General features: G+C 39.2%; 1 protein-coding gene and 1 pseudogene across 5 annotated transcripts in view; one reads left to right on the top strand and one right to left on the bottom strand.

Moving 5' to 3' along the window:
- Nucleotides 1-14,165: 14,165 nt before the first annotated feature.
- The window catches only part of TMEM67 (transmembrane protein 67), a 46,253-nt gene continuing 32,889 nt past the window's right edge, over nucleotides 14,166-27,529 (bottom strand). For all 5 annotated transcript variants that reach the window (XM_086335286.1, XM_086335288.1, XM_086335287.1 and 2 more), the window contains 7 exons: nucleotides 25,382-25,462; nucleotides 24,778-24,894; nucleotides 20,273-20,389; nucleotides 20,063-20,167; nucleotides 19,382-19,484; nucleotides 16,282-16,424; nucleotides 14,166-15,345 (listed from right to left, as the gene is read on the bottom strand). In XM_086335286.1, coding sequence (XP_086191412.1) covers nucleotides 15,265-15,345; nucleotides 16,282-16,424; nucleotides 19,382-19,484; nucleotides 20,063-20,167; nucleotides 20,273-20,389; nucleotides 24,778-24,894; nucleotides 25,382-25,462 — 747 coding nt within the window. In that variant the 3' untranslated portion in view covers nucleotides 14,166-15,264. The remainder of the gene's footprint in view (nucleotides 15,346-16,281; nucleotides 16,425-19,381; nucleotides 19,485-20,062; nucleotides 20,168-20,272; nucleotides 20,390-24,777; nucleotides 24,895-25,381; nucleotides 25,463-27,529) is intronic.
- Nucleotides 26,904-27,415, top strand: LOC147359040 (signal peptidase complex subunit 1 pseudogene; annotated as a pseudogene).

Genomic DNA, 27,529 nt, shown 5'->3' with positions numbered 1-27,529 from the left:
ACTTTACGGACTTAGACACATACATCATGGGATAAATTCTACTTCCCAAAACAGTAGGACTATATAAATAATCCAGTTAGTCTCTTACCTTTGAATTTATGCTATGTGCAAGAATAACTGTTCTTTAGTATTTTAGTTCTCAAGGTCACTACCCAACAAGCCAAAGAGACACCCTCCTTTGATATGATGATTTTGTCTGGGAAGGCCTTTTTTTTTTAATTAATTTTTATTGGAGTACAGTTGATTTACAATGTTGTATTAGTTTCTGCATCTGGTCCCATCACTTCATGGCAAATAGATGGGGAAACAGTGGAAACAGTGTCAGACTTTATTTTTCTGGGCTCCAAAATCACTGCAGATGGTGACTGCAGCCATGAATTAAAAGACGCTTACTCCTTGGAAGGAAAGTTATGACCAACCTAGATAGCATATTCAAAAGCAGAGACATTACTTTGCCAACAAAGGTTCGTCTAGTCAAGGCTATGGTTTTTCCTGTGGTCATGTATGGATGTGAGAGTTGGACTATGAAGAATGCTGAGCGCTGAAGAATTGATGCTTTTGAACTGTGGTGTTGGAGAAGACTCTTGAGAGTCCCTTGGACTGCAAGGAGATCCAACCAGTCCATTCTGAAGGAGATCAGCCCTGGGATTTCTTTGGAAGGAATGATGCTAAAGCTGAAACTCCAGTACTTTGGCCACCTCATGTGAAGAGTTGACTCATTGGAAAAGACTCTGATGCTGGGGGGGATTGTGGGCAGGAGGAGAAGGGGAAGACAGAGGATGAGATGGCTGGATGGCATCACTGACTCGATGGACGTGAGTCTGAGTGAACTCCGGGAGTTCGTGTTGGACAGGGAGGCCTGGCGTGCTGCGATTCATGGGGTCGCAAAGAGTCAGACACGACTGAGCGACTGATCTGATCTGATCTGATCTGATTAGTTTCTGCTACATAGTACAGTAATATATATATTGTTACTATATATATATATACACACAGTTATATAGGTTTTGTGTGCACACACAGAAGTGGCAGACTGGGAAAGGACCATGGAATCCACATGGTCCATACTTTTCCCAAGGAAGGTAACCTCTCCCTGCATCCCAGACTGTTGCCATAGGCACCTGCAGGAAGACCTGAATGATGAGAAGCCACTGTTATTCAGGCAGCTCTAAATTATCTGAAAGTTCTTCCCTCACTTGAGCTGAAACCCACTGTTTCATAGCTTCCATTCACTGATTTCAAGTCAGTGGCTGGGAGCTCAGTGGAGGTTAACTCCATCTTCCAGGGGACGAATATTTGAAGAAGTATCTCACCGGGGTCCTGGTTAATCTTTTTCAGTCCCTTCTGTGATTCTTCCTGGGGCATTTCTAGATCCTTCATCATCCTAATCACCAGCCTCCAAATAAAATCCAGTTTGTCAGGGTCCCTAAGAACCGGGTACATTTAGAACTAGATGCCATGGAGAAGATGAGTGGCACATAGTAGGGCCATTTCCTCCTTCCTTTTGGACGCTCAACTGAAGCGGCCAGAACCTGCACTAACCACCTCCTCCCGGTGTTGCTGCCTCTGGAGCTTACTGGTCCATCTGAGCTCTTTCTCTTTTTCTGGAGTACCACTGTGTGGCCAGGTCTTGCCCTCTGGATTGTCGTCTCTACACTCACCTTAGATATACACAGAAGCATTCAGAGACGTGAACATGTCACATCAATTTGTCTTGAGGTTGTCAGGACAATAATAAAGTCAGAGTGATGTACACTCACTGTGCACTTACCTGTTCCAGGCTCTGTGCTAACAACTTGACATCTGTTACCTCCTTTGATCGTCACAATGACCCTCTTGAGACAGTGATCATCGAGTCTGACAGATGCAGAACAGACCCAAAGGGTCTACCTGTGATCCCACACAAAGGAGACGGAGGAGCGGGGAGTTCAGATTCAGATCACGCAGAATTCAAAGCTTTTGCTCTTTGCTACAATTCTATTCTGCCTCTTTATGCTAAGCACACAAAAAAACTAAAAAGAAAAAGCATTAAATGAGGGCTCTTTCTATCACTTTATGAGAACCAAAGGGAGAGAACATGATAAGAGAAATAGGTTTGAAGTCTGGTTTTGTTAGTATCCAGGATATATACTCTGGTCGTAATATCTCCTAATTCTCTACATGCTAGGGGTTAGAGCTCCAGTGGTCTAGTAAGTTACAGAAGTTTTGAAAATGTCAATTTAATGAGTTTCCTGGGAAGCTGGCAGTGCTGTTCTCTTATGATACAAGGCAGCTAAAAAGGATACATGGAATGACACCCAAATATTAATTAAAATATTGGGAATCAAAATGTCATGCAAACACTGGTTATAATTATTCCCAATGACAGCTGGCTTGAGAAAAGTTCAATAGTGATGTAAGGGGGAAAAGCTCTATGATTTATTTTAAAGCTATTTTTTAAATGCCCCGGTCTACTAATAGCTGTTTTTTCCTGCTGTGTCAGTTCTGTCCTTCAGAGACAGAAAATGGCTGCAAAAAGAAAAAGGCCAACACGAAAACATGATCAGAATAATAGAGCCCCAGCGAGGAGCAGACCATCCCCAAGTAGTAGTGGGGCCTTGGCTTTGACTTTGTGACCTTGGTCTTTCTCACTTCTAAGTGACAATAAACTTTGAAACTCTGTAATGATGGCTTCAAGAAAGGCTCCAGAAAACAAGAACTGTTCCGTGGATGGAATCATGGGACAAAAACAGGCAAGGTGGTCAGGTATTCCCATCTCTTAAGAATTTTCCACAGTTTGTTGTGATCCACACAGTCAAAGGCTCTAACATAGTCAATGAAGCAGAAGTAGACGAAGCTAGAAGTAGCTAGAATGAAGTTAGAATGAAGCTGCTGCTGCTGCTAAGTCGCGGCAGTCGTGTCCGACTCTGTGCAACCCCATAGACGGCCACCCGACAGGCTCCTCTGTCCCTGAGATTCTCCAGGCAAGAACACTGGAGTGGGTTGCCATTTCCTTCTCCAATGCATGAAAGTGAAAAGTGAAAGTGAAGTCACTCAGTCGTGTCTGACTCTTAGCGACCCCATGGACTGCAGCCTGCCAGGCTCCTCTGTCCATGGGATTCTAGCTAAAACAAAAACCCTGAAATCTTGTGGTGGTTTCCGCAATGGGAATGTAGATGGAATCTAGAACTTAGGTTTTTCTTCTTGGACTCTAAGCAAATCCTCTCTCTACCGCTGGTCAGTTCTGTCAAATGGCCAACCCTGAGCTTCTGTAAACAGTTACTCCTACCTCAGGGCCTTTGCTGACACTCTAACAGTCAGCAAAAGCAAGACTGGGAGCTGACTGTGGCTCAGATCATGAACTTTTTATTGCAAAATTCAGACTTAAATTGAAGAAAGTAAGGAAAACCACTAGGTCATTCAGGTATGACCTAAATCAAATCCCTTATGATTATACAGTAGAAGTGACAAATAGATTCAAGGGATTTGATCTGATAGACAGAGTGCCTGAAGAACTATGGACAGAGGTTTGTAGCATTGTACAGGAGGCGGCAATGAAAGCCATCTCCAAGAAAAAAAAAAATGCAACAAAGCAAAATGGCTGTCTGAGGAGGCCCTACAAATAGCTGAGAAAAGAAGAGAAGCAGAAGGCAAAGGAGAAAAGGAAAGATGCACCCATCTAAATGCAGTTTCTGAGAATGGCAAGGAGAGATATGAAAGCCTTCTTAAGTGAGCAATGCAAAGAAACAGAGGAAAACAATAGAATGTGAAAGACTAGAGATGTCTTCAAGAAAATTGGAGATACCAAGGGAACATTTCATGTAAAGTTGGGTACAATAAAGAACAGAAAAGGTAAGGACCTAACAAAGCAGAAGAGGTTGAGAAGAGGTGTCAAGAATACACAAAAGAGCTGTACAGAAAAGTTCTCAGTAACCTGCATAACCAGGATGGTGTGGTCACCCACCAAGAGTCAGACATCCTGGAGTGTGAGGTCAAGTGGGCCTTAGGAATCATTACTAGCAACAGAGCTAGTGGAGGTGATGTGATTCCAACTGAGCTATTTCAAATCCAAAAAGATGATGCTGTTAAAGTGCTGCACTCAATATGCCAGTAAACTTGGAAAACTCAGCAGTGGCCACAGGAATGGAAAAGGTCAGTTTTTATTCCAATCCCAAAGAAGGGCAATGCCAAAGAATGTTCAAACTGCCATGCAATTGCACTTATTTCACATGCTAGCAAGGTAATGCTCAGATCCTTCAAACTAGGCTTCAACAGGTTGTGAAACGAGAACTTTCAGATGTTCAAGTTGGGTTTAGAAAAGGCAGAGGAATCAGAGATCAAATTGCCAACATCCATTAGATCATAGAAAAAGCAAGAGAATTCCAGAAAAACATCTACTTCTGCTTCATTGACTATGTTAGAGCCTTTGACTGTGTGGATAACAACAAACTGTGGAAAATTCTTAAGAGATGGGAATGCCTGACCACCTTACCTCCTGAGAAACTTGTATACAGTACAAGAAGCAACAGTTAGAACCGGACATCAAACAACAGACTGTCTCAAAATTGGGAAAGGAATACATCAAGGCTGTATATTTTCACCCTGCTTATTTAACTTCTATGCAGAGTACATCATGTGAAATGCCACACTGGAGGAATCACAAGTTGGAATCAAGATTGCTGGGAGAAATATCAAACAATCTCAGATATGCAGATGATAACACCCTAATGGCAGAAAGTGAAGAGGAACTAAAAGAGCCTCTTGATGAGGGTAAAAGTGATGAGAGTGAAAAAGCTGTCTTAAAACTCAACATTCAGAAAACTAAGATCATGGCATCTGGTTCCACCACTTCATGGCAAATAGATGGGGGAAAAAATGGAAACAATGACAGACTTTATTTTCTTGGGCTCTAAAATCACTGTGGACAGTGATTGAAGCCATGAGATTAAAAGACACTTCCTCCTTGGAAGAAAAGCTATGACAAAACTAGACAGTGTATTTAAAAGTAGAGACATCACTTTGCTGACAAAGGTCCACATGGTCAAAGCTATGGTTTTTCCAATTGTCATGTATGCATGTGAGAGTTGGACCATAAAGGAGGCTGAGTGTCAAAGAATTAATGCTTTTGATCTGTGGTGTTGGAGAAGAGTCTTGAGAGTCCCTTGGACAGCAAGGAGATCTAACCAGTCAGTCCTAAAGGAAATCAGTCCTGAATATTCACTGGAAGGACTGATGCTGACATTTCAATACTTTTGGCCACCTGATGTGAAGAACGGACTCACTGGAAAAGACTCTGATATTGGGAAAGATTGAGGGCAGGAGGAGAAGAGGGTCACAGAGGTTGAGATGGTTGGATGGCATCACCAACTCAAGGGACATGAGTTTGAGCAAACTGTGGGAGATAGTGAAGGACAGGGAAGCCTAGCGTGCTGCAGCCCATGGGGTTACAATGAGTCAGACTCAACTGAGCTACTGACGAACAACAGGTCCTTTGCTCACGTTCCTTCTCTCTGCAAATCTTCACCCTCATCCCTACCCCATCATCCTAGCTGATTCCTGCTCATTGTTTATGTCCAGGTTAAAATATTCCTCCTACACAAGGCCTTACTAGGCTACAAAACAATTTTAGGTATTTTAAGTTCTATGTTCTTGTTCCCTATAGATTTAATTGTTTGTGGTAGGCAGAATAATGCCCCCTGCCCCCAAATATAGTCACATTCTAATCCCTAGAATCTCTGAATACATGACCTTACATGGTAAAAGGGACTCTGAAGATATGATTAGGTTAAGGACCTTAAGATGGGAATTATCTGGTGGGCCCAATAATCACAGGAATCCTTATAAGTGAAAGAAGGAGGCAGGAGATTCAGAGTCCTAGAGGGATTTGAAGATGCTATGCTGGTGACCTTGAAGAAAGAGGAAGGAGCCAAGAGGCAAAGGATACGGGTGGCATTCCAGAAACTGGAAAAGGCAAGGAAGCAGAGTGTGCGTTTGCGTCTCCACAAGGAACACAGCCCTGCTGACAACTTTGTTTTAGCCTGGTGAGACCCATTTCAGACTTCTGCTGTCTAGAACTGTGACATCTTAAGTTTATGTTGTTTTAAGCCACTAAATTGTGGTAATTTGTTATAGCTGCTATAGGAGACTAATAGAATACTTATTACAGTTGTGTTTTTTTTGTTATTCTGCCTTTTTTGTTCACCTTTAAGTTCTATAAAAGTAGAGCCCAGTATCTGACATATATAAGCACTGGATAAATACTTGAAAATTGATTTTGCTCCACAGGGGCAAGCAGTAATGGCATCATGAGATCTTCCCCGGTCTTTGTGACAATAGACAATAACCCTGACCAGAATGCCCATTCATTCATTCATCCATCCATTTTCATCCCTTCACACATTTGCTATTACTTTCGAGGTGCAATGTCAGACAATTAGGATAAGAAAGTAATCAAAACAGACCTGATCTTTCGCTTAAGATGAATTTAAGTGGTGCTTCTTGCTACCCAAGAGCTTTCTTTTATGTCTCACGGTTGTGCCCAAGTAGCCAAAATAACTGATTGTTGGCGGGGAGGTAGTCCAGATCTTTGGTGAAAAAGCTTGTTTATATTTGCTATGTCATTTAAACATGGATTTGTAATTGGAAGATGTACATAAGAAAGTTGTTTGTAAGTTCATACAGTTATAGGCTGAAGAATTGATGCTTTTGAACTGTGGTGTTGGAGAAGACTCTTGAGAGTCCCTTGGACTGCAAGGAGATCCAACCAGTCCATTCTGAAGGAGATCAGCCCTGGGATTTCTTTGGAAGGAATGATGCTAAAGCTGAAACTCCAGTACTTTGGCCACCTCATGTGAAGAGTTGACTCATTGGAAAAGACTCTGATGCTGGGAGGGATTGGGGGCAGGAGGAGAAGGGGATGACAGAGGATGAGATGGCTGGATGGCATCACTGACTCGATGGACGTGAGTCTCAGTGAACTCCGGGAGTTGGTGATGGACAGGGAGGCCTGGCGTGCTGCGATTCATGGGGTCGCAAAGAGTTGGACATGATTGAGTGACTGAACTGAAGAGTTACAGGATATAGTTTTAGTGAATGCAGTAAAATTATATCAATTATATATTGATGTAAACTCCATTATTCTCTCCCCATGGAAAAGAAACAGGTACAAGTTAAAGATGATCAAATTGGTAGAGATCAGGCCCAGTGACAGCACTGACCATGTCTCTCTCAGTCAGGTCAAGACTTTGTGTGATTATTTTTTTCTGATTCCATCAGGTAAAACAATATTAGATATAAAGTAGAAAACTAACAGTATAATAGTTTTCAGTTCAGTTCAGTTGCTCAGTCATAGTCATGTCCGACTCTTTACGACCCCATGAATCACAGCACACCAGGCCTCCCTGTCCATCACCAACTCCCGGAGTTCACTCAGACTCACGTCCATCGAGTCAGTGATGCCATCCAGCCATCTCATCTTCCGTCATCCCCTTCTCCTCCTGCCCCCAATCCCTCCCAGCATTAGGGTCTTTTCCAATGAGTCAACTCCTCATGAGGTAGCCAAAGTATTGGAGTTTCAGCTTTAGCATCAGTCCTTCCAATGAACACCCAGGACTGATCTCCTTTAGGATGGACTGGTTGGATCTCCTTGCAGTCCAAGGGACTCTCAAGAGTCTTCTCCAACACCACAGTTCAAAAGCATCAATTCTTCGGCGCTCAGCTTTCTTCACAGTCCAACTCTCATATCCATACAATATGACCACTGGAAAAACCACAGCCTTGACTAGATAGACCTTTGTTGGCAAAGTAATGTCTCTGCTTTTGAATATGCTGTCTAGGTTGGTCATAACTTTCCTTCCAAGGAGTAAGTGTCTTTTAATTTCATGGCTGCAATCACCATCTGTAGTGATTTTGGAGCCCCCCAAAATAAAGTCTGACACTGTTTCCACTGTTTCCCCATCTATTTCCCATGAAGTGATGGGATAATAGTATTAGAAAGTACAAATATTGCATAAGCAAAAAGTAGGGGGGAAGCATACACATGTCAACATGCTGCATACTTGCTGAAAAACCTCTCTTGGAGGAGGAAATGGCAACCCACTCTAGTATTCTTGCCTGGAGAATCCTGTAGACAGAGGAACCTGGTGGGCTGCTGTCCATAGGGTCGCACAGAGTCGGACATGACTGAAGCGACTTATCATACATGCATGCATTGGAGAAGGAAATGGCAACCCACTCTAGTGTTCTTTCCTGGAGAATCCCAGGGACAGGGGAGCCTGGTGGGCTGCCGTCTGAGGTCGCACAGAGTTGGACACAACTGAAGCGACTTAGCAGCAGCAGCAGCAGCAGCTTGTTATCTTGCTTAATATAGGGGCCTCACGTAAAAACAGTGGGCTGCACAATTTTGGAAACTATATTACAGCCTTTTGCTGAAGGTTTGACGTTGCCACAATTAAAGTATATAACATATATTATTTACATATGTCATATTTTACCTTGTGATATATCATATAGCATACAAGGAAAATACCATATAGAGTCCCATTTGATGAGACTGTACGTATAAAAGAGACCTTACATACTCTGGAAAATGGTTTGATTTTAAGATTTTAATGTGAAGGTGTAGCTTATTAAAAATGATGGGAGGGGGATTCTATAATCATTAGATTTTTAATGAGCTCTTTTTTCTACCCTGGAACATAAGCTGTTTTGTGAGTCTCTCCCTTCTATTTCTATTTTTAGCATCCAGTTCCTAAACCTGGGTTGGGAAAAACCTCAGCATTACCTATTCAGGAGGGACAGTAGGAGTGAGGAGCGGTCACCAGGTCGAGGCCGCGCAGCCCGCAGCCCCGCAGTGCGGACGCGCGCCCGGAGGGCGGCCGGCGGGCCCAGCGTGTGCTCTGCCGCCCCCTGCGGGTGGCGGGGCTCAGTCCACCGGCAGAGACGTCGAGTCTCCACATCCTTGAGAGACTTGGAAAACAACCCAGTAAAACAAGTCCTCTCACTTTATATAATAAATATAGTGTCAACGGTCATTCGCTCCACTTCCTTACCGTGCTTGCTATTTTAAGGCTTAACCATTTTGGTGGCTTGGTAGCTGGTGGTACCTCCTTGATTTTATTTTGCCTTCTCATGATGACTACAGTTGAGCCCTGTTCACGTGTGCCAGTTGTTCACTGAAATCCCTCTTTTGGGAGATGCATACTTCAGTTTTTTTACCCATTTTTCCATTGGGTTGTCTGTCTTTTCCTTACTGGTTTGAGTTCTTTAATTCTGAGTGGGAGCACTTTGTTAGATACAAGTTAAAAAATTTTTTTTCCTCATACTTGAAGTTTCTCTTTTCATTCTTATAACAGTATCTTTTGATGAACAGAGTTCCTCATTTCAATGTAAATGGAAATTTTACATTTATTGCAAATAGGCACAGTTGTAAACTTACTGTAAATTGTGAAGTCCAACTTAACAGTGTCTGCCTTCACGGTCAGTCTTTTCTGGGTCTTGTTTAAGAAATCTTGGCCTACACAAATGTTATGAACGTATTGTCCAATGCTATTTTCTAGAAGCCTTATCATTTAACCTTTCACATTTAGATCTGCCATCTACCTGAAACTGATTTTCGTGTGAGTGTGACACTGGGGTAAAGATTCGATTTTTTCTGCTGCACTATTCAGTCGACCACTGAGGAACCACCCTTTCCTCACGGTGCTGCCCTTGTCATAAATCAAGTGACTGTACGTGTGCCTGTGGCTCTGTTTCTCGTCTCTGCCTCACTGTCATTTGTTTATCCTTGGGCCACAGATATGTATTTCTTTTGTAATGTAACTATAATAGAAGCAAAGTTATTTTTTAAGATCCATAGTTTGTCTGCTGTTACTTCTAGCATTCCCAGCAATGTGACAGTGTCTTAATGGAGATTCCTGAGGAACTAATCTAGGTCTTTCTTTCAGAATTAAATATTAATGGGATTTACTACTACTAAAGTGCTAAAGAGCCTCTTGATGAAAGTGGAAGAGGAGAGTGAAAAGGTTGGCTTAAAACTCAACATTCAGAAAACTAAGATCATGGCATCCAGTCCCATCACTTCATGGCAAATAGATGGGGAAGCAATGGAAACAGTGAGAGACTATTTTGGGGGGCTCCAAAGTCACTGCTGATGGTGACTGCAGCCATGAAATTAAGACACTTGCCCCTTGGAAGAAAAGCTATGACAAACCTGGGCAATGTATTAAAAAGTAGAGACATCACTTTGCTAACAAAGGTCCTCATAGTTAAAGCTATGGGTTTTCCAATAGCCACATATGGATGTGAGAGTTGGACCGTAAAGAAGGCTGAGTGCTGAATAACTGATGCTTTTGAATTGTAGTGTTGGAGAAGACTCTTGAGAGTCCCTTGGACTGCAAGGAGATCAAACCAGTCAATTATAAAGGAAAAAAGTCCTGAATATTCACTGGAAGGACTGATACTGAAGCTGAAACTCCAATACTTTGGCCACCTGATGCAAAGAACGGACTCATTTGAAGAGACCCTGATGCTGGGATAGATTGAAAGCAGGCTCATTTGAAAAGACCTTGATTCTGGGATAGATTGAAAGCAGGAGAAGGGGATGACAGAGGAAGAGATGGTTGGATGGCATCACTGACTCGATGGACATGAGTTTGAGCAAACTCCGGGAGTTGGTGATGAACAGGGAGGCCTGGTGTGCTGTAGTTCATGGGGTCACAAAGAGTTGGATACGACTGAGCGACTGAACTGACTACCACTACATAGTATTTACTATGTGCCAGGTACTCTTCTAAGCACTGTACACACATTAAACTCATTTAATCTTCCCCATAGCTCTATGAAATAGGTATAGATGAGGATGAGATGGTTGGATGGCATCATGGACTCGATGGACATGAGTTTGAGCAGACTCTGGGAGATAAGTGAAGGACAAGGAGGCCTGGCATGCTGCAGTTCATAGAGTCACAAAGAGTCAGACACGACTGAGCGACTGAACGACAGCTGAGGAAGCCATCCCAAATTAGCCAACTAGTAAGTGGTGGAGCCAGGACTTGAACACAGGCAGTAGGCCCCAGAGTCTGTATTCTCAACCACTAACTACCTTTAGTTAGGTTACGTACTCCAGTACTCTTGCCTGGAAAATCCCATGGATGGAGGAGCCTGGTGGGCTGCAGTCCATGGGGTCACGAAGAGTCGGACATGACTGAGCGACTTCCCTTTCACTTTTCACTTTCATGCATTGGAGAAGGAAATGGCAACCCACTCCAGTGTTCTTGCCTAGAGAATCCCAGGGACGGGGGAGCCTGGTGGGCTGCTGTATGGGGTCACACAGAGTCAGACATGACTGAAGTGACTTAGCAGCAACTTAGCAGCAGCAACTACCCTTTATGCCTTACCACCTCTCTTAGGCAATATATTTTCTTGTTAACATGCAGCCAGGCAACAGAGGGGCAGGAGCACCAATGTCCCAGCCCCAGAGCATCAATAATACCAGAGCAATCTGACTGTGGAAGGCCGTCTCTTGCCCCGTCCATTCAATCATTCGCTGGGGTGCTGAGTATTCATTTGAAGGCAGACGTGGAAACTTAGATTGGCTAACTCTCCACACACCAGGGCTTGATATAAAGACTTTTAGAGACACGGCTCCTGTTTTCCTTTCCTACCGTCTCCCTCCAAAATCCCCAAATGCACTGTCCTGGGTTCTTTTATGGGAATCAGTCAGGTTCAGCACCAAGAGGAACAGGAGAGGCTCAGGAAAACAGAGTTTATTGTACTCGCAGGTCCTAGGAACAGGACCCACGCCATGCAGAGCCATGTGGGGAAGCACCAGCGTCGGTCGGGAGACAGAGACCGACGGGAGGAGCAAGGGGTGAGCCTTTATCAGGTTCTGCATTCTGCAGGAAAGGCAAGGCAGGGCAGGGTAATGACTTGGGACTGGCCAGCTCGAATCATTCCAGCAGGCCCTAGGCTAAAGGAGTTCCCTGGTTGCCTGGATTATGAAGGCAGAGGGATGCTGCTTTCTGGGGGATTAGGGCCAGATGGTGCAGGTGTGGCTCTGGATTGGTGAGTTTTGCTATCAGAGGCCCGCTTCTGGCTGAGCCTTTTGCTACCTCTAAGAATTGGCTAGTCCCAATAGGGCAGTCTCTCCCTAGCCAGGAAAAAAAAAAATTAAGATGTTAAAATGTAATATACAGAGTATTTGTAAAAAGCATAAATATACCTATTCAAACTACCTATAGTACTCAATGGCCATGTGCTTCATCTCAGAGCTTATACTTTCCTTTGACTGCACTCGTCTAAACTTAGATCAAATACTTTGTCAGGTCAAAGCCCTGATGACCAGATAGACCTAAGAGCTTTCCCCACATCACATTCTGGTGGCTGTAGCACTTTTCAGATTGCTGTAATAATTGGTTAACATGCCTGTTTCCTCTACTAATTGTCTTACCCTTCTGAGCACCTCCGGAGTGGGAATGGGAAGCAGTGTCGCTTGAATGAACATGTTAAGAGAGAAACCCTCCTTTCCAGAGACGATATTCCACTCTCTACTCCTTTTTTCTAATGTGTACCACAAAGCACACTCACAACATGGTGTAAAAGCTCCTTCTTGCCTCCTTTCATTAAAGGCTGTGACATCAATCGAGGCCTCTTCCTCACTGAGGCTGGGGTGACTGAAGCAGAAGGCCCAGCATCTTCATTGGTTACTTACTGAAATCAGTAACCACAGTTTTAGTATCAAAGAATTTATTAGCAAGAAGGCACAAATTTCAAACTAAAGTACATAAAAATCCCAGTGTTTATGGTTATTATAAGTCTATCCTAATGAATTAATCGACACAAGTGGTAAGCAAAAGATATCATGTCCACTGTAAAGATGTGGAATGAAGCTCAAAGATGCCAAATGACTTGGTGTAAAGTCACAAAGCTAGTGAGTGACAAAGGGCAAAATTTTAATTCAAATATGTAGCATCTGCTATTAAATCTGAAGCATTTTCCATTAAGCCACACTGCTCTTCCACTTATATTTAATTCCTCTCAGCTTTTATTGTCAATGTTTACAGGCAACAAAAAAGTATCCGTTTACCTGTTTCATGCCTGCAAGCACTGAATTAATGGGCACTTTGAATGCTGCTCAATCTAGGTGAACAGCAGACCTTCTCAAAAGGCAGTTTGGTAGGGAAGCAGTCCAAGAAGGAAGCAAACGTAGACATCACATACTAGAGACTGTGTGCAGACTTCTTTTCAGGGCCTGTGCATTTCTAAGGAGGGTACGAAGCACACAGGAGCTTGTAAAGGACCTCTAGGTGAACCTAGGGTTGCTTCATGATGAAATGACCAAGAGATTTACCAAATGTTTCCATGTAATCAGAAAAATTAGGGATATAAGATACAAAGTACAGTGGGTGGGGAGCTTCCCAAGAATCTGCCTGCTAACGCAAGAGACACATGAGACGCAGGCTCGATCCCTGGGTCGAGAAGATTCCCTTGAGGAGGTAATTTCAACCCACTCCAGTATTCTTGCCTGGATAATCCCGTGGACAGATGAGCCTGGCAGGGTACAGTCCATGGGGTCACAAAAGAGTTGGACACAACTGAGTGACTGAGCACACACGCACAGTGGGTTGGTGTTACAGAAATGGACAAAAGACTACAGGTCTAGCAGAGAATTAAGCACGTGATCCCAAAGTTTAAATCATGCAATATGAACACAGTAGTCAACAATACAGGAAAACCCGAACGCACTCTTATATACCTAACCAAAGTAAAAATAATACTGTACAAAACTACTTCAAATGTCTTTTCTCTGCCTTAATTTATCAGCAGATGAGCCAACTGACCTGTTTTTTGAAATTTCCACTTACAAACATTCACATGAATATTAACTTCTCATATGTGGAATGAGAGTTGTCATTTTTTTCATAAGCTTCTGAGTAGGTGGCTTTACAAATCCAGGCTGTTATGTTTATTTATCTCTGAGCCTTTTAGAAAGGCATCTCTGTACGCTGACCCTTAAGAAAGCGGAGTTTCAGATCCTCAACTTATTAGCCTCCCCTCTTTCTCCTCAGTCATCCTCAAAGTTCCAGTAACGCTTTTAAAGGATTCAACTTCAGCAGTGGCTGGGGACACCAGATCCAGCAGTGTATTCCTAAATGCTATTTCACAAAATATATACTAAATCAAACAGGAAAGAGAAACACTAAATGCTTTATTCTATATTTTCAATTTAGTAATATAAACAATATTTACATAGCAATACATTTAGGTATTTACACAGCATTAACCAGAAGGCAGAAAGAAATGTTGCTTTGGGCATTAATGACCATTATACTTGAATAAGGTGACTTTTAAGTTCATAGTATCCAATGAAAAGGATTATTAAAGAGTATTTTGAAAAAAAATGATATCAGAGAATTATTGGCTACATGGCTCAGGCCTAAGTTTGCTTTCAATAAACCACTTTCACATAACATGATAACTTACAGTTCACCTGTTACTTATAATCTTTAAACACAATTAAAGAGCAAAAGTTTGGAAGTGCTTTTAGAATGTTGAGTAATTAAAATATATAAAAAACTATCTTGGGGGAAATGTCACATATTACAGCTCAATAATATAAATGATATTTATATATTATAGATATAAATATACTTCATGGAAACAGCATATTGACCTAATAATGCAGAGAAACAAAGGAATGAGAATGTACCATTTCACAAACTGCCTATTAATCCAACAGTGAATCAGTTCGCTGCCAGGGTGAGCAACTGAGTCAGCCCACATACAATTTCAAATATCTAAGCAAACGTGAAAATACTTTCAACATTTATTTAACCATAAAATATGTAAAACAAAATGCACTGAAAACTAGGCTTGAATTGGAATCAATTTTTTTTTTCCAATGTGAGAAAATATACACAAATCTAGTTATAAAATAATCTTACAGACACAAATGATAGGGACTGTTTTGATTATCATTTAAAAAATGTTATGCTGAAAGCAATTTAGACTTTTTTTTTGGTCCCATTGTCAGAGCTATCTAGTTTACGAGCTGGTAAATTAAATACCATGCATAACAGGAAAACAATATTTTTCATTGTATCATATTACATACTCACAAAGCAAGTTTATGTTTCTATGAGTTATAAAAATAAATCTTCCTGTAGATTAGAAAACAAATAAAAATAGAATAATTTGTATTACAAGTTTTAAAAAATATGGCAAACTAACTTGATAATCATGAGCTTTTTTTGCCATGATCATAATTGCCTTTATCTATTCAGTAAATTAAATCAGGAATCTTTGATCCACCAGTGTTTTGGATGCCAAATTCTTCTGTCCTACTGCATCACGAATAAATCTAAAAATCTGAAAAAAAAAGTAAAAACAATTCAGAGGGAAAATATATATAAAGGAAATTAAATGTGTATGTCAGTTAAAATATCTAAATTAAACTAGCCAATTCTTGCAACTATTTATTTTCATGTATCAGACACCTGAATTCTGTGGTGATACACAAAACTATTTCAAGACTATCATCTTTCATAATACTGAAGCAGCATATGTCCCTATTCAAAATATGTTTTAATAAATTAATACAAATTCCCTTATGTTCATAAGAATATACTTTTAAATATTTGGCAATACAAGTTTCCCCTAGCTCTAAAATCTATGGAAATATCAAAAGAACTGTTATGAACAAAATTTGTTCATAATTCTAGGTCTCTATCAAGAACTAACCCATCACACCACTAACTCATACACTACTTTGACCTAAGTGGGGAACATGTGGGTGATACGAATGCTAACATTTCTAGAACAAACTTGGCTTTTCTTGAAGTCTCCGTTTCAGGTTCCACACTGATCCACGCAGCTGTTTTTTCATCCAAGCAGGCAGGTGATGTGTGAATTGAAAGTTACACTGGCTGAGCCCTGAGCTAGATCTCAGAGTTTGCCTTTTTGTAATGGTAACATCTGGTGCAGATGGTAAACGCAATTCTAATTCTGCTCAATGCTGGCATCTAAGAGAGAAAGGTAACTTAAATGTCTTCCTACTGGATTTCTTTCACATTTGCTCAAGCAACTTATGCCCTCCACGAGTCCTTGGTATTTCACTGACTCTGAAGGAGAGTGTAGAATGAACTTGGTTGAAATGTTTTTCCTTTCTTTGGCAGGGCTAATCAAATTCTAAATCTTTATAAATTCTGAGTGAAAGTAGACATTGTTACTCTCTGCAATAAAAATAAATATCTACTTCTCACATATTTCTCTTCAAAGAAATCCACAAAAAATTCTTAAATTTACCTCTTGTTGTAGGTATGTAAGGAAGGCTGCTAAAATAAAATTTTGGCAAGCCAAATCCACAACACAGAAGAACATCAGATCATAAATAAGAAGAGTAGCTTCATTTCCATAATACAGAACACTGCTGAAAGAATATCCTTCATCTATTAAAAAAAAAAGGCAATTTAGAAGGTGTAAATTAGAAATTTAAAAATAGAATAATAAACATGTGGTAAATTTCTGGTGATAAAACTTGGATATTTAAAAACAACTAGTTACTATAATACTCCATGGTATTATATGTCAATTATACTTGAATTTAAAAAAAAGAAAAAATACTTCATGACTTATAAAAAATAAACAAGGGGTATTAAATTTGCTAATATAAAAGGTTAACCAAGGAAAGTAGTTTTAACATTTGCAGCAACAGCTTGGTAACTGTTACTAATTTAAGTATACAGTCTATATTTTCAATGACCAGGTAATGGTCCTATCTCTATTTGTTTATATAACTAAAGGTTAAAGAATCTTAGAAAAATTCTTGAAGATAGATGAAATTTAAAAAGCAAAACACACTCTCTTGTATAGCACAGCATTGTAAATAAAAACACAGCATTGTAAATCAACTATATTTCAATTTTTTTTTAAGGCAAAACAAAACCAGCAAGGACTAGAAGAGTGTTACAATTTAGGTTCTGCTCTGAGACCTCTTTTCATTCTCCAAGCTGGGGTGGCTTCATCCTTTTGGGGATGTGAACACCCTTTTAAGATTCTAATGAAAGGTACAGGCCCTTTCACAAGAGGCAGTGGGGAAAGCACACACATATGATTCTCGCACACAATTTCAGGGAGGGCCAGAGCCTCTTCAGCGATGCAGCGGCCCACGAACACTCAGTTAGGACCCTTGTTTTTATACAAAACACTCTTTTTTGATCAGGATGCTAGTTACAGGAATATATTCAGTTTGTGAAAATTCACTGAGCATTAAGCTATATCCTTACAAGACGTGCACTTCTGTACCTATACTTGTATACATATTCTAACAAACAAGCCAGCTCTGTAGACTCTTCCTGAGCAATCTTTCACTGCTGTTGCTCCAGCAATGACCTCCTCTGATGAGATTTCCCAACTTACTGTGCACTTTCACTTTCCCCTCAGATCCAGTCCCCCAGTCCCTTACATTTAATGGCTGACTGGACATCTCTTCCGAGATGTCCCAAAGGTACCATAGACACCACATACTCAAAACCAAACTCATCCTCTTCCCCTCACAACCTGATCCTCCATCTGCACTCTGTGTCTCGGTGAAGGGTGGCACCACCGCCAGCCACCTCGTCAAGCTAGAACTCCTCATCATTTTTGACTGCTCTTTCTCTCCTACCCCTTCTTTCCCTTAACATTTCTGGCCATCTCTTCCTCTTTATCCCCATCGCTACTGTCTTTGCTCATATTCTCATTTCCCAAAAGAGATGAAGATGGTGATGATGACTGTATTATTATTATTATTAGAAATGGTAACAACATCACTTTACTGAGTGCCCACCCACACCAGGTTCTTTACCCAATGATTACACATATGTAAACACAACAACCTTTAGAAGGTTATACTTTACAGAAGTTTAATAATTAAAGTTCAGAAAGGAAAACAACTTTCTCAAGTTCACAAAACTAGGAGCAGATTTCAAACCCAAGACCAGAAGACTCTGAAAGCTATATTCTTAATGACTAAGTTATATTATTATAGTCTTGCATCTGTTTAACTCCCGTCAAAATAATTCTTCCAATTTATGAATCAGATATGAAGGCTTTCTGATGACATCCATGTTCATTAGAAGTGGTTTCCAAATTATTTTGATCATGTATCCCTATCAGAATAAGATGTTGAGCATGCATCTCAGAATAGGCATAGTTTATGAATTACTACTGCATATAATTTTAAAAATATATAAATTAAGAATGATGGAATTGCAAATATACAAATAGACATTTTAATATTTTCTTCTCATACCTTCATGGAGCAACCAGTGCATGTCCTGTAGGACAAAACATTTTTTAAAAATGTTTTTGAAAACAAGTGCTCTACAGATAAAATAAAGCAAAACTCCTTAAGGTGTGAGACAAGGCCTTTGGGATTCGGTCTCTGCCTTCTTTATCATTCATGCAACTCTCTCACTCCATTCCAGGCTTCAATCATAAAGTTCGTTAAGTACATAATGCCCTTTCCCCCTTCTGCACAAATATCTTCACCTCTCTTCCCTGGACCCTCCTGTTTGACAACTAACTTATTTTTAAGACCCAGTTCAAACTTCACCATGTTGTCATCTGGCTTCACTCTGCATCTAGCTAAGTTTCCTTTCCACAAACTTCACCATGTTGTCATCTGGCTTCACTCTGCGTCTAGCTAAGTTTCCTTTCCACACCCAGTATAACTCGTGTCTGCACACACTTCTATCCCAGCATCACTCCACTCATCCATCACATGCCTGCCTTCCACAATCTGCTATCAAAATGCCCAAGGGAGGGACCATTGGTCTGTGTATCCCAGGACTGGCACAACATGTACTTCTCAATAACACCAGGGTGAGTGATATCCAGGCCAGGACACTGGGTATAGCATACCATTTCCATTCTTCCAAGCCACACAAGCGGTTATTAACATATATATTAAAAGTGACATATATACTTTCTTTTTAATGATAAAATAACCATTTTAGTCACTACTCCTGTCATACATATGTGCCATTCTTAAGAAGCTGGATAAAATGAAAACTTAAGATAAATCATAAACATTCTTCTTCTTTAAATGTTTCATAAGTGTGCCACTGAATGAATATTTCAATACATAAACTTCTATGTATTTGTTTTACTATCTCTTCCATGTGGACAACTGATTTTAAAATTCAGCTTCATTTTTTACTTTTTTGTAGAATAATTATCTTGTATATATATATTTCTTCCTACATGACCTATAATAAAATGGGACATAGAAAACTCCTATAATTCCTTAAAGTTTACTAAGTTTCCTAGATAAAGGTATAAAATCAAAAGAAAATAACTACAATTATGTTCTTTCAAGCTTGGGAAATAAAAATAAAGTTCAGCAAAGGCATTTGAAGGATACCATTGTAAAAGATGCTTTTTTCCATTGGTTCCATGAATTCCATGCCAAGAATTCTTTCAAGAAGCAATTTATCTTTTATAAAGTAGTCCATTTCCTTATGAACCTAATAGAAAAAATAAGAGTCATTTGAAAATAGCAGTAAAATAAATGCTTCCCAATTTTTACAAAATCAGAAGGAAAGAAAAATAAAAATGAAAGTACCCAAAGAAAATCTTTGGGTTTGGTTCTTCCAAGACAATTTATTACACTGGACTTTATAACAAAATTCTCTTTAAGAATGTTTTAAATTTTAAATGCTGATAGTAGTACTTAGGGCTAGATGTACTGAAAATCAGTTTATAATGAGCTTTTCATGAATACAACCATAGCATATTTCTACAATAAATAATTGATAATATTTGGTAACTAACAAAATTCCAGTATAGACATATTTTAAGGTAATCATCATGCTAACAGACATGTAAAAATCTCGTTTTACTTTTACATAACCTAACTCCATCCACAAAGTATTAATTTTTTCAGCCAAAACAGTATTAGTTTTTACAGCAAAACAACCAACCAACCAACCCCACAAGGGTTCTAAGTTCACTGACTTGGTTGACAGAAGAAATAACTGACATTCCTGGTTACCCTTTTTAAATACTGCATTTTGACTCTAGCTTAAAAATAAATGATACATACATGATCGATGAAAGAGCCAAGAAATTTATTCATAGTATGATATGCTTTTACACTCTGCTCAAAAGTACTTCCTGAGGAACTCAATAGTCTAGCAGGGCCATTTTTCTAATGTGAAAAAGAGACAAGGGTAAATGAAACATGCCTTACGTTCTCGGTATCTAAATAATACGAAATATTGAGAAAATATATCTGAATTATAGTTATACAAACCCTTGTTAGTGTCTCATGAATTCTGTCATAGTGTTGCCTCATCTGGCTAGAAATTGCAATCTGAAAAGTCTGACCATCTGTATTAGGTACCAAACCTCTTTGGCTACATAAATTTTCCTGAAAAGTTAAAAAAAATTTATGTTAAGATTAAGATAATAAAAATTCTGCCTATCTTAAAAAGAAGATGCAATATTTAATATTATAAGACTTGGAAGCCAACTGAAGTTGTACGGAAACTCTATTTGAGACAAAGCAATTGTAACAGCACCCAAGGTTCACTACGCTCCAGGTCTTACTCATTTCTACTTCATTATACCCCTGTGCAGGTGGCTTTACTCCTCCCTACTTAAAAAAAAACTCCTACTAAGTTCACCATATATTGATAGTCTTAGCTTTCTTTATAATCAATTTATTGCTCTTTAATAAATGATAAAAAGTCTAGTCTTAGAATTAGCAACTTTTATAAATGGTCTTTTTTTGTTCTCTAAACAATGAATACACTTCCTCAATTAATTTCACTAAAAAGGTAGTGATACATGACCCAATGGTTAATGTTACAGAGCAGATATCTACTGCAAGTCTCTTTGACACAATTTGATTCCCGAGAACCATAAGTCTGTAACATTTTATCCTACCCCTGACCTAGCCAATTCTCATAGATGCTTCATGGTTCAGTTTAAGTATTCTTGCCTCCATTCTTAACTTTATTTGGCTACTCTGGAGCTTAACATTCTCCTCCTTTGTCTAAACCTAAGCTGCAAACATGACACTTGGTTTTCTACTGACTTAAAGGCAGTCTATGTGTAGTGAATTTATTAAAAAAAATCCTGATTATAGAGAATTTATAAAACACAGAGAAATACAAAAAGAAAAAAATTCATCTATAATTGCAACACCAAGAGATACCAGTATTTTAAGGTATTTCATTAGTTGTTGTCTAGGCATATGCATAGAGATGGTATAAAATCTGGATCATACTGATTTCTTTTTCATGTAACATTATATTCTGAGCAACTCTTGGGATCATTAAATGTTCTATAAAACATGAGTTTTAATGTTTACCTAAGGTTTCACTCTTATGGCAGAAAGTGAAGAGGAACTAAAAAGCCTCTTGATGAAAGTGAAAGTGGAGAGTGAAAAGTGAAGTTGGCTTAAAGCTCAACATTCAGAAAACGAAGATCATGGCATCTGGTCCCATCACTTCATGGGAAATACATGGGAAAACAGTGGAAACAGTGTCAGACTTTATTTGTTTGGGCTCCAAAATCACTGCAGATGGTGACTGCAGCCATGAAATTAAAAGACGCTTACTCCTTGGAAGGAAAAGTTATGACCAACCTAGATAGCATATTCAAAAGCAGAGACATTACTTTGCCAACAAAGGTTCGTCTAGTCAAGGCTATGGTTTTTCCAGTGGTCATGTATGGATGTGAGAGTTGGACTGTGAAGAAGGCTGAGGGCCGAAGAATTGATGCTTTTGAACTGTGGTGTTGGAGAAGACTCTTGAGAGTCCCTTGGACTGCAAAGAGATCCAACCAGTCCATTCTGAAGGAGATCAGCCCTGGGATTTCTTTGGAAGGAATGATGCTGAAGCTGAAACTCCAGTACTTTGGCCACCTCATGCGAAGAGTTGACTCATTGGAAAAGACTCTGATGCTGGGAGGGATTGGGGGCAGGAGGAGAAGGGGAAGACAGAGGATGAGATGGCTGGATGGCAGCACTGACTCAATGGACATGAGTCTGAGTGAACTCCGGGAGTTGTTGATGGACAGGGAGGCCTGGCGTTCTGCAATTCATGGGGTCGCAAAGAGTCAGACATGACTGAGCGACTGAACTGAACTGAACTGAAGGTTTCACTGTATAGATAAGCCAATTTACTTAATATTCTTTCATTTTTATGTATTCTTTGTCCTTATAAATAACCCATGATAAAGATCCTGAACATAATCACTTATTCACATTGTTAATTATTTCCTTTAGTTAGATTCATAGAATCAGTAAGTTGAAGATAATGAACTCTCAGAAAGCTCTTGGTATATACTGTCAAATGCTTTCCAGCAGGTGTATGAAAATGTATCCTAAGATCAGTGCCCATTACACCCTGTCCTTGATGCTACTAAGTATTAGCTTTTTAAAATAAATTTGGTAATTTGAAGAAAATAAATGTTATTTTCACATTCATTTCCTCCATGATTTGTGAGTTTAATATTTTTAGAGGTTTTTAGTCTATTCTGTTATTTACTTATTTTAAAAAATCTTTTTGTCATTGAAGAGTTTTTTTTTTTTTTTTTTTGCTTGCTTGTTTTTTCTTTTTCTTGGCTGTGCTCATGTGATAGGCAGAATCTTAGTTTCCCAACCAGGATCAAACCAGTCTCCCTACAAAGGAAGCATGGAGTCTTAACCACTGGATTGCCAGGGAATTCCCTCTATTAAGCTTTTAACTTAGTTTGCTTATTGATTTATATGATTTTCAGTATTGTGATCAATATCTTTGTCATATTTACTATGGAAATTTTACCCTATGTCCTTTATCTATATAATTGTGGCTATATAAGTGTTCTATACATTAATAAATATTAATAAATAATAAATATTCTATACAATAAATAATACTTTGATACTTTCTCTATTTTACACTTTGTCATCTCCCAAACTGAAATATTCTTTTCTAGGTTTTCATAGTTTCATTTTTAAAATTTAACTCTTTAATCCAGGTATAATTTCTCACAGTTAACCAACTGATTCAGTTCAATGTATTAAATAAATTGTTCCTCTAAAAGACGCTTACTCCTTGGAAGGAAAGTTATGACCAACCTAGATAGCATATTAAAAAGCAGAGACATTACTTTGCCAACAAAGGTCTGTCTAGTCAAGGCTATGGTTTTTCCAGTGGTCATGTATGGATATGAGAGTTGGACTATAAAGAAAGCTAAGCACCGAAGAATTGATGCTTTTGAACTGTGGTGTTGGAGAAGACTCTTAAGAGTCCCTTGGACTGCAAGGAGATCCAACCAGTCCATCTGAAAGGAAACCAGTCCTGGGTGTTCACTGGAAGGACTGATGTTGAAGCTGAGACTCCAATACTTTGGCCACCTGATGTGAAGAACTGACTCATTTGAAAAGACCCTGATGCTGAGGAAGATTGAGGGCAGGAGGAGAAGGGGACGACAGAGGATGAGATGGTTGGATGGCATCCCTGTTGCAATGGACGTGGGTTTGGGTAGACTCTGGCAGTTGTTTATGGACAAGGAAGCCTGGCGTGCTGCGGTTCATGGGATCGCATAGAGTCGGACATGACTGAGCGACTGAACTGAACTGAGACGTTATGACCATGTTTTAAATTCTTGCAAGTCACAGGCATAGTCTGTTAATCAATAAATCCTCTTGGTTTTTCCTCTTAGGTACATATTTTTCTTTTTGAAATTTTCTTATGGAAGTTTTCTAAAATATATAGTAGAGAGAACAGTGAACCATCCATCACTCAACTTCAACAATACAGTTTTACCAATTTTGTTTCATCTATCTTCCTAACTTTTTTCTTTTAAAGCAGACTCCAGATACCATGTCATTTCATTTGCAAATTAGTATCTCTAACCATTAAGACCTTGAAAAATATGCCATTTTCACACCTAATAAAATTGATCTTTCCTTAATTTAATATTTAGCCCATTAAATCGCCAAGATTTTTTCCAAAGGTTTTTTTTTTTTAATTTGATAGTTGGCTCTTTGAATCAGGATCCAAAGTCTACACGTTGTATTTGATTTTTTTTTTTTCCCCTTAAAATTAACATCTAACAACTTTCTTCTACCACCACCATCACTCCTTTTCTTTTCATGCCTCTAATTTGTTGGGGACACTGGGTCATTTGTCTTATGAGACATCCTAACATTCTGCATCTGGCTAAACACTTCTGTGGTATTACTTATTTTGTCTCTCTATCCCCTCTATTTACTGTAAACTAGAGACTTGATTTCCTGTTAGAGCTAGAGTCTTGATTACATTCAGGCTCAATTTTCTTAGGCAAGAGTATTTCATGGGTGATATTAGGTATTTCCTCACTGCATCATAACAGGAAGTACATCATGTCAGTCTTCCTAATTTTTTCATGTTGTAAGATTGAGCCAGTGTGTTCAGAAAATGTCAACCTGACTATAAAGTTCCCTGTTATCCTTCATTCAATTGTTTTAGCATCCATTGATGATTGTAGCCTATATACATTAATTCATTAGTCAATACAAAACGGTAATTTTCTAACTTAGAATTCTTTTACTTGCTTCCATCAGGAAGATCTTTCCCTCGTGAACTATTCAGTTTACCTTGAAATACACTCCATAAAGGAACTGCAGGATGATATGTGATTTGTTCTCTTTTAATGTTCAGGGTAATGAGTCGATATTCTAGCAACTTTTAAAAGTAATCAATGAGGATTTTTTTAAAATACTACTACAAATCCCAGATTATGAAAACCTCTCAGCTTAAAAAAACAAAATGATGTAAAATATACCGCTTCTCTTTTAAGATTCATATTCATTTCTTCCATATTAGTATCAGCATGCCCATGTACTGATCTACCATGGATGTAGTAGCCAAAACATCGGTGGGATAACAGAAACACTGATATCTATAAAAAGAGAAGGACCAGTTAGCAATTCATCTGCAAAACAATAAAAATTAAGTTCTTCTTGAAATTGCTTCCTTTCTTTCAAAATAATGAGAGTTGAATTCTTAGACAACATAAAAAGGGAATAATAAGGTAATAAAGGATAATGAGGTTATTTTAAAAAGTAGATGGAAAAGAGACTGAAGACACTTCCAAGAAAAGAAGAAACAGGATTGATACATGAAAATCTTTCAGGGATTTCAGGCTAAGTCAACAATTTGGTAGCATAAGGGATTTATAATTAAGAACTTGCAAATAGAGAAGGAAATTTTAAGACAGCAAATATTAAACTTGTAGCTCATTATAACCATCTCTGGAATTAACCACCAGTGGAAATCAGACTAAAAATCCAATCATACCAAATCACTTTTAAAGCCTCTTTTAATGTACTCATGACCTTTAAAAAGAGAGAAATAACAGTTGCAAGATAAAGTCAGAAAGTACTTACATTACTCATACAGCACAAATCAACAAACTGTCGAATTTTATCTTCTATAAATCTCTCATAGAAGACAGCAAAGAACACAATCTGAAACATTAAGCCAAGTTCATGCTTATTAGATTTTAGGATTTAATTTTCTTTTATAGCCACAGTATAGTAAGAATAACTAAATTCTGAACAAGAACATAGGGGCCAATAATGATTCCTGTGGGATAAAATCCTACTTAGCATTTCCTATTCTTCTGTCAAAGGAAGAGTGTTTTGGAATTCTGTTAAGATTCACTGAGGGGGCTTATTTTGAATTTAAAAACTTTTCTGTGTCATTAAAATAAGATAGGACAAACACAGGGAGAGGAAGTAAGGGGCTTTGAAAACCTTAGGATAAACCAATGCATTATGGCCAGTTTAGGTCTAGTTCTGCAATTCTGCTCATCTCCTAAATTCCAAAGTCTACTAGAGAAATTGTTTGCTTTTCAAATTAATCTCGGATAGAGTAGCATATAAAAAGCATATGTCAAGTATTGTGTTTCAACTACAGATAGTGTGTTAAGCATTCAGATGGAATGGTTTCAGGTGTTTTCTTAGATTTAATAATACAGCAAAGGGAAGTTATATAAATCAAAAGAGAAGAGTTTACACTGTAGAGCTTAGATATCCTTCAGAGAAAGACAGCACTTCCTAACCACCCTATTCAAAGCTGTCCCCACTCCTAACTTTCCTCCCCCTTACCTCCCTCTACTTGCTATCTCATCTGCCTGCTGACGCTCTTCACAGCACTTGTCACAACTTGTAACTTGTTCCTGTTATAGCGTATCTTTTGGCTCGCCAGTGCCTCCCACATAAAATATACTCAGATATGGGAATTAATACATAAATGAATGTACAGCAGCTGAATAATGAAAACCCTTTCCTAAATACACTACGCACATATTTTAAAGCTCCTTTAAATGACATGAAAAACAGTAACACAGTTTAAAAACTAAGAGATACCACTTAAAAATTGAAGAAGCTGGGCTGCAGAGTGAATAATAAAACCTAACCTTATGAGAATCAAGAAGTGTTTGTACAGACAAATTTATGGAACTGCTAAAAGTTAACTCCTTTAAACTTTATGGTTAAAGGAACTCTTAAGGATGCATAAACACTGATAATCTGAGGATGTGACCATGGAGAGACATATGTCTCTATCAAATGACAGCAGAGTGGAAAACAAAAAATGAGGTTAGACAGCAGTGCCCAGGACGGCTAGCTGCTGCTCCAATGAGCCTTTCCCCTCTCTCCTTGGGACAGCCCCCTTGTGTGGGCGCGCTGCTGCCCAGCGGACAGTGGGGGGAGTAGTGGCCACGTGACCAAGTTCTGGCCAAGGAGAGGTTGAAGACACTTCTGAAAAGGCTCTCAAGGAGGAGGGGGTGAGCGGTCATCACACTCCCCGGCTCAGCTGCCCTCCAGTCTGCAAGGAGGACCAGCCCCCGCCCCGCACAGCTCCCAAGCTGGGGCCCTTGCCCCATTCCTGCCCGCTCACCCCATCATGCCGGAGCATCTGGACTCACTGCTCACATTCAAGGATTACAAGGGCCAGACACTAACTGAACACACGTTTCAGGATCTGACTCTTTTCTACGGCACTTGGATTTATCTACGGGTATGTGGCTCAACAGTCTGGGTGGGCTACATAATTATGGCAGGATTTGCCTTATTGCATTTGCTGATGTTTCCTTCACGGCCCATTTATCGCCGACACCCCGTCAAGCGGTTACCTGTTCAAGACTCCGGCACACAAGACAAGAAACCAGGGGAAAAAGAAAATTAAGAGGCATGCTAAAAATAATTGATAGGGGTTTTCACGGTTCAGCTTTACTACTTCACCTGCTTGTTTCATGTGAATGAGCTAAACAGTTTTCTTACCTAAAATACGAGCTAAAAACCACCTACGCTCAGCTATATACAGATTCTGTTCTCCTTGTGTTTTACTTCTCAATTAGGTTTTGATTTATAAAACTTTTAGACTTTCTTCTTTTTTTTTTGATAAGAATATTTTTATTGTATTATTAAATACCATCTTTTTTCCACTGTTACAAATTTGTAGATACTACATGAATGATGATACATAATTTATATTTTATAGTTTGCCGATATGATGTATTTACACATGCA

The sequence above is a fragment of the Bos grunniens genome, chromosome 14, assembly GCF_055505025.1.
Source record: "Bos grunniens cultivar Pamir isolate PY7600 chromosome 14, Bosgru_T2T1.0, whole genome shotgun sequence".
Classification (NCBI taxonomy): domain Eukaryota; kingdom Metazoa; phylum Chordata; class Mammalia; order Artiodactyla; family Bovidae; genus Bos; species Bos grunniens.
The sequence above is the reverse complement of the archived record's forward strand: the minus strand, read 5'-3'. Positions and strand labels throughout refer to the sequence as shown.